The sequence below is a fragment of the Lingula anatina genome, chromosome 5 (genome assembly GCF_051362555.1).
Source record: "Lingula anatina isolate TDL-2025a chromosome 5, LinAna3.0, whole genome shotgun sequence".
Classification (NCBI taxonomy): Eukaryota; Metazoa; Brachiopoda; class Lingulata; order Lingulida; family Lingulidae; genus Lingula; species Lingula anatina.
In genome coordinates this window covers 22,274,760-22,283,095 of record NC_141771.1, presented here as the reverse complement: position 1 = coordinate 22,283,095, position 8,336 = coordinate 22,274,760, and the positions used below count along the sequence as shown (strand labels likewise).

General features: G+C 38.6%; 1 protein-coding gene across 1 annotated transcript; it reads right to left on the bottom strand.

Moving 5' to 3' along the window:
- Positions 1-7: 7 nt before the first annotated feature.
- LOC106161276 (malignant fibrous histiocytoma-amplified sequence 1 homolog) lies at positions 8-7,652 on the bottom strand. The gene is made up of 2 exons (XM_087013420.1): positions 5,190-7,652; positions 8-4,733 (listed from the first exon to the last, which is right to left on the bottom strand). The coding sequence occupies exons 1-2, from the start codon at positions 7,606-7,608 to the stop codon at positions 4,390-4,392; spliced, it is 2,763 nt and encodes a 920-aa protein (XP_086869546.1). The 5' UTR covers positions 7,609-7,652; the 3' UTR covers positions 8-4,389.
- Positions 7,653-8,336: the final 684 nt, after the last annotated feature.

Here is an 8,336-nt window from a genome sequence, read left to right as displayed (position 1 = left end):
TTGAAAAAATAATATTATTATTTTATTATCAATTATTTTAATTGAACACAAGCTACTTTTACAGGAATAATTTATATTATCAGAAAAATACCCCCCAGTTCTGTAAAACTATTAGGGTAAAATATGCAATTAACAGACAGGTATACTGTACTAACATTATACTGATTTATAAAGATATAATTCTTATCAAATATACTCATGATATAGTTGATGTCTTTGCACAATTGAATAAAAGCCAAGAACAGTACTCTAAAAACAAGTTGACAACATCTTTACAATGTCAAATTTAAAATATATGACAGAATAGGGCAAGGGCAATCCTCCAATATTAATAATACCCTCTACAGTGACAGTAAAATGCTTATATTGTATATGTACATGTAAAAATGTTTTTGAAACACCCAATCACTGTAATTATCAATGTCACCTCATTTCAGTCTTTTAAGACTTCAGTCTTTAAAAAAAAACAAAAAACCTGCACCCTATCTCAAGTCCTAATTTAAAAATTATTACAATAAACGGTAAAATACAATGACTGTGCAATATACGTTAAATGATATTACAACAATAGGCTGAATACAATACAACAGAAGCGCTTTTACATACTTGGAGGACACCCTATGACACCTCAATACAACTCACCTAAGCTTTAGGTTCACACTCAGTAAAAATAAAAGAGTTGTGACAAAATGGCTCAACACATGCAATTAAAATCCTAAAACCTATGTCTTTCAATTTAAATTAAAAATAAATTTCTGCTCGATTGTCAAATAATGGAGATACAGGACTGATATATAAATGTCTGACATAATTAACTACTAAAATCTACAATGGATGATACGACTTATAAAATATAATATAATATAATATAATATAATATAATATAAATATAAATGTCTGACGTAATTAACTACTAAAATCTGCAATGGATGATACGACTTTTCTTACCGTATATACGCAATATAATATAATATAATATAATATAATATAATATAATATAATATAATATAATATAATATAATATAATATGAATACAGTACCATATAACATAAATTGATGATGCAAGATTAATGAATTGATAATATTTGAACCAAGAGATGAATATACAATATCAAAACTTGTACACTATGTTACAATAGAGGTACTGACAGACTATACACAACCAAAGTATAATGATGGGGTAATATACAGAGAAACTGCTCACTAATGCCACTTCTCCAAAACGTCCATGAAATCAAGGTCTTAACTAGAGGATCAGAGAGGCGATACCGCCTCCGAATATTGTACCACCAGCTGGAGCAAGCGCATTCGTATATACCCCCACATATACAAAATAAGGAACACAGCCACCAGTCTTGTGCTTGCCAAGCTGTAAAAATTCAGTCAACAAGAATTTTCAAAATATGCAAAAAATATATATAACTAAAAATGGTACAATCAAAGTTAAGTTCATCGTAAGGTAGGTCAAAGGTCAATTCCAAGGTCACAGTAAATTTCCAGTATATGACTTCCTATTCAACTTCAATTGTAACTATGGGCCTATCTCTGCCAGGTTTGGAGTTAAAAGAAAAAGAAATTAGCAGAGTTCAGTTCATGATAATAAGTAGGTCAAAGGTCAATTTCAAGGTCACACTTAGATTGCCAGTATATGACTTCCTATTCACGTTCAATAGTAACTATGGACCTATGGACCTATCTCTGCCAGTTTTGGAGATAAAGGAGAAGCAAAATATGCAAAGTTCAGTTCATGGTGAAAAGTAGGTCAAAGGTCAATTTTAAGGTCACTTTTAGATTGCAAGTATATGACATCCTATTCAAATTCAATAGAGACTATGGAACTATCTCTGCCAGTTTTGGAGATAAAAGGGAAGCAAAATTTGCAAAGTTCAGTTCATGGTGAAAAGTAGGTCAAAGGTCAATTTTAAGGTCACATTTAGATTGCCAGTATATGACTTCCTATTCAACTTCAATAGTAACTATGGACCTATCTCTGCCAGTTTTGGAGATAAAAGGGAAGCAAAATTTGCAAAGTTCAGTTCATGGTGAAAAGTAGGTCAAAGGTCAATTTTAAGGTCACATTTAGATTGCCAGTATATGACTTCCTATTCAAGTTCAATAGAAACTATGGACCTATCTCTGCCAGTTTTGGAGATAAAAGGGAAGCAAAATTTGCAAAGTTCAGTTCATGGTGAAAAGTAGGTCAAAGGTCAATTTTAAGGTCACATTTAGATTGCCAGTATATGACTTCCTATTCAACTTCAATAGTAACTATGGACCTATCTCTGCCAGTTTTGGAGATATAAGGGACTAAATGTTATAATTTTGGAGTTACCATAATGTGCCATAAATTTCCTACAGAAAAAATTAATTAAAATAAAGAAAAGGTCATTTTGGTCAAAATTCTTGAAATGGGAGGTGCTCTGAAGTTCCAGATGTTCAAATTTGATGAAATAATGTCATTTTTGACCACAAGTTGTCTGCTTTGCCAAGCCTTATGTTTTATTTTTCCGGAGTTCAAAATTTATTATCCATTACCGTACTGCACATTTTGCTTTCACCACCAATATGTACTTTTTGATACAGCGTAACTCGAAAACGGTATGTAATACAAAAAAACGGAGACCACCTCCAGTGTTGGGCTTTACATGCTCTACAAAATGCAAAAAAGAATGGGTGTCTAGCATTAACGGTTCCCAAATTAGAGACAGTTTTAAGTTTCGATATCTTATGGCCGCTACTCCCGTGAAAATGCACCGATTGACCCCAAATTCACGGAGATGAAAGATGACCCGAAGTGTAACAATTTCCATTAATATTATTAGTTAAGTCTGTGTGGTATCTGAATAAGGCCGCAAATAATTTTTTTTTCGGCAAAAATTTTGTTTTTTTGAAAATTTTGGCCTGTTTGACCTTGAAATAAAGGTCAAAGGTCAAATCCAAGGGCATATATGAAATCTACACATATGACTTTTGGAAAGCTGTCTATAGAAATTTTTCCCATAATTCCTTCCGTAGGGGAGATAATTAGCATTTAATTTTGCCATTTTTGGACAAGGGTGCATTGCAATGAGTGCCACACCTAGACCCCAATACCGACAAAGCCCAAATTTTACGTGGAACGAGTTGAGATTATAGGTGACCTAAATCCAAGAGATGGGTATGGAGGCCCTTACCGTCTAGGAGGAGAAGCGGTAACGGTGACTTGGCGGCGGAGCCGCAGGAGCCGGCGGAGCCGCAGGAGCCGGCGGAACATACGGGTCGGGACTAAAACCATGTGTACCGCCAGCGCCTACGCTGGTGGTACAATAAATGATATCTCTCAGTACCTGTATTTACTAGAGAAGAAATAAAGATCAATGTTTACACAGCATTGAAATACTTTGACACCGTGTTCATTTATATTTACAAAATCAATGACTGGTGATATCCAGTATCAATCATAACAGCGCCAGGTTTGAAAGTGTTAAAAGTTAAAATGCAGGAAATATACAATGAAAAATATATAACAGAAGCTCCCAATTGCATAAACACTGCATGGAACAACGCAAGAATTTTTCATCGTCCTCCTTGTATTGCTGATGTAAGACAATACATGTACCTCTCAAGTGTGTCTCTGCCTCCAAAACTAGGAGTTGTCCTGGGTTTATATTTACAAACCAAGATCATAACAACAGTGATTGGAAACACATTATACAATATATACAATGTACAGCGCTGTCATATTGTATCACATACTGATCAAATAAGTTTTCACCATCATCCATGGAATTGGATATCTACTGTAGTAGTGGGTCACAGTCACTAGACAGTAATGATCCAATAAGACATAGTGTTATCAATGTCACCATCCATGTAATTGGATATCTGCTGTAGTAGTGGGTCACAGTCACCAGACAGTAATGATCCAATAAGACATAGTGTTATCAATGTCATCATCCATGGAATTGGATATCTGCTGTAGTACTGGGTCACAGTCACCAGACAGTAATGATCCAATAAGACATAGTGTTATCAATGTCATCATCCATGGAATTGGATATCTGCTGTAGTAGTGGGTCACAGTCACCAGACAGTAATGATCCAATAAGACATAGTGTTATCAATGTCATCATCCATGGAACTGGATATCTGCTGTAGTACTGGGTCACAGTCACCACACAGTAATGATCCAATAAGACATAGTGTTATCAATGTCATCATCCATGGAACTGGATATCTGCTGTAGTAGTGGGTCACAGTCACCAGACAGTAATGATCCAATAAGACATAGTGTTATCAATGTCATCATCCATGGAATTGGATATCTGCTGTAGTAGTGGGTCACAGTCACCAGAATCCCATGTAAAATATTAAACTCATTTTTTCATTAAACATCCAGGTATCCGTTCATTACCTTTTCAGCTGCTCTGCTAGAAATCCCTGTCCATTCTTCTCCAGACATCTGCATAGACATTGGAATGCCCTCTCCTCTTTGGTAAGCAGAATATTGAGCAGTGTTCTTGTCTGTTCAGGAGACACCACACTGGCTGGTGCTGCAGCTGCCCCCTCAACCTCCTCTGTGTCCCCAGTAGACGGCTTAGAACGTACATACTCCTTCTCTCTGTCAGTGATGATGTCTTCCTGTATCAGCTTGTCCAGCAGGTAACTCAGACATGGTGTGGTAATGTTGCTGACCAGTAGCTCCATTTGCTGTTTCATAGCAAGCTTTTGGTGGGGTTTCATGGCTGTGAAACCTGTGAATTCACAGTACCAAAGATGGTGACATTAACAACAATATATGAACTATAGACGTAGAATGCATGTTGCTCAAAAAGTTGCTGAATGGTTACATTCAGTTTTTTACAATATAATTATATCGACACATATCCCAAAAATGAAAAATATTGTTTTCTGAAAACCTAAACACCACTGTATTTTCATTGGGTATGTGAATTTTAGTAGTAGGGTCATGCTGTTGGAATAGATACCAAAAGTTGGACAGGGATAATATCAAATATTCCTAATCAGGCGCGGATTGAATCCGTCTTCTGGGTCTTCTGGAAGACGGTCAGATTTTCAAGTTGACATTGACGGGTATATATTTTTTTTCTGTCAGAAGACGGTCAAAAATGGAGGATGGATTAACAGAAATAATTTGGAAGAGTGTCAGAAAATATCTCTGGATCCGCTCCTGCTAATAATAATCTTACCTGGCATATTAGGATATATTAGGTTAGCTGGAATCATTTGCCCAGTTTTCCAACATGGTACCCTGTCAACAGTCAGCTCAGTCACTGGCGGCTGGTCAATCACTTCACCAGGGAACAGGGTTGGGGTCTCTACATCTAGACTTGTACAGTGAGGACAAACCAGGTACTTGTCACATGGTAAGCCAGGCCAATCTTCCTTCAGGATGTCCATAAGATTGTCATGGTTTTGGAGCAGTGTTCTCCACAGGTCTGGGAGATGTTGACCTCGGACAGCAATGGTGATCACCCAGTCTCTGTCCGTCTGGCTTCTGGTCATTTGCATGCAGTGTGTCGTCATGTCCACAAATACCCCATCTCTCCAGTCTCTCCTCATAGGCTGATAGAGTCCAAGGGTTGAATGAAGGCGCACAGACAATTTCTCATAGAGACCATCAGGACAGCGGTATGGGAAATACACATTCAGGGTTAGTTGTGTAGTGTCCTGTGGTACTAACTGAGGCCACTTGGTGTCCATGATTGGCGGTCGGCTTTGTTTCAGTAGCCATGGGAAGTGAAATGTGGCACCATATTTGCCGTCGTTCACCTTAAAGCATAACTCCAGCCTCTGCATGAGCTCCACCATTGCACTGGCTTCCCTGGCTGTCACACGAAATGGTTTCCATAGGGCCTCCATCGCCTGCATACAGAGAATTCCCCTCTTACTGAAATCTTCTCTAATTCTCTCTGCCATGGGTTCACTGACAATCATTTGTTTTAGAAACTCAGATTCGCTCTTGTTGTGGTTGAGGACTGCCTTCAGGAGATCAGCTATAACTTCCTGTCTGTGGAAGATAGTGTTTCTAAGGATTGGTCTGCTCGCATACCAAATAATTTCACCTCTGTTGGCAAGGAAAGCAAGGATATCATTTACATCATTATCTGTCCTTTGACGAGGCTTTCTCCAAAAGAACTTTATTTTATTAAAAAAACCTTTGACAGAGTTTTCTATGTCTTGTTTAATATTTTCCCTGCAAAGTGTGCATTCAATTTTATTTTCTTTTTTTGCATAGATGGTCTTTGCTGCTTCATGCCAGGTTTGTGGTAGGGAGACACCCATTCCTTTTGCCTGGGTAGCTAGATGAACTACGAGGGGTCTTAAACCTTCCTGGGTCTTGGAACTCACCATGAAAATGTGAGGATAGATTCTTGATTCACCATATGCACTTGTAGTCTCCAGTGATTTTATCTTCTCCGTGTATGCTGAAACCAGATATTCATTTTTGTTTTCCTGTGATGACTGTATTCTTTCACTGAGATCTATCTTTTGTCTTTCACACAACTGCTGCCTGATTATCCTTTCATCTGTAATTGCTTCTAGAATAGACGCGCACACAACCTCGCGGGTCCACTCATCAGTTTTATCGAGATGTGTACCAACCAAAGCAATTGTTGCTTTTGGATTATGGGACTGCACCATGTCTATCCAGATTCCAATATGTCGGCTGAAATCGGAGCTGCTGCAGGGGTCATATGTTGACAGGTCAAAGGTGACAAGAACTATACTGTTCTGTGAGATAAAAATGCAGTGTCCAACTCTGTACACATCATGACCTCCGAAGTCATTGATGTTAAAACTGACGTCCTCTTCAATTTCCCATAGTGATTGCTCAACAACTCTAGTTCTATCTGCCTTCTCAGTCAGCATGGGTATCCCAAGCCTGAGAGAGCGTGCTAAACTGGTTTTCCCACTTCCTGTCTCTCCCAGGAGGTTTAATTGGATTCTGCACGACGCAATTGTTTTTGATTCCCTGATTTCTGTTAAGTATCTGAATATTGCCTCTTTTCCCTCCTTACACACTGACATGGGTGGTTGCTGCATGGGATTACCGGTCACATTCAGATCGTGAAGTGTAAGTGAAGCAAGCTGGTAGGGTAAATGTGTTATAGCATTCGTGGAAACGTCCAAACTCTTCAGTGAGGTCATATTACTTACATCACTAGGACGTCCGGATACCCTATCCTCTGCATGATGCATAAATCCTAAGATTTTTTCGAGGTTTAAACGCTTTAGCATGGTTTCCACCCTAAAATCAGGAGGGAGTGTGCGTAAGTTGTTACCCCGTAGGTTCAGAACCTCTATGTGTGGTAGAGCACACACTGAAGCTGGAAGCTCTCTGAAGTTATTCAAACTAAGGTTAAGATGTGTGAGATTTTTTAACTTGTAAAAAGACCAAGGAAGAAAGATCAGCTTGTTCCCTGTGAGATTGATCTTCTTCACATTGATACATCTATCAATGGAGCTAGGAATTTGACTGATGCTGTTGTCTGCTAGCTCCAACACTGTACACTGGGAGACCATGTCTAGTATTGGTGCTGGTTGACTCTCTAAACATTGTAGAAAGTATAATACTTCCACACCTCCTATAACTTCTTCAGCCATGATGTCCTCTTCTCTACACTCCTGATAGTCCTGGGCGCTCTGCATTACTGAAAGGGATGTATTTTATGTTCTGATATTAGGCCTATATAATTTGGTTATAAAATAGAGGAAAGCACGGCAGTCCTATCTTGACTCTTTAAAGAATGTAGAATATGAATTCATCTTCTGTTTTTTAAATAAACATTATATATTCCCATAAAGCCTCGGTCACAACCTGTCGTACGGGCCCTTACGGCCTGTTTGCGTCCATATTTTGCGCAGAATCTCACGTGCAACACAAGGCCCTCTTGCGAAATTTGGAGTTCGCAGGCAGCCCGTATGCACGTACGGAGGATGTTGGACATGTCAAAAAGATTCTACGAATAATCTGAGAACAGCGAGGCCGCAAACGACTTATCTTATTTATTAACAGAGCTTCGTTACGCTTGTGAACATTTGGCTAAATAAATATAGTGAATTTTTGCCACCGAATTTCAACTTGTGCATATCAATGGACCACGTTGCCTCCACAGATTGGAATACTGTAACTTACTGGTGCATGTCGTTTTAGGATGAGTGTGATTACCTGTTGTCCCTGACATTATAGTTTTATGATGTCCTTGTCGTGTATGTCTTTGGCTTCACACAGGGGGGTGGTGACATCTGGACGTGGTGCAGCTGAGACACATGGGGGTTCATCAGGGTTTTCCTAGGTCAGGGTGTGACTAAGATTCTTGCTCGGTTCTTTA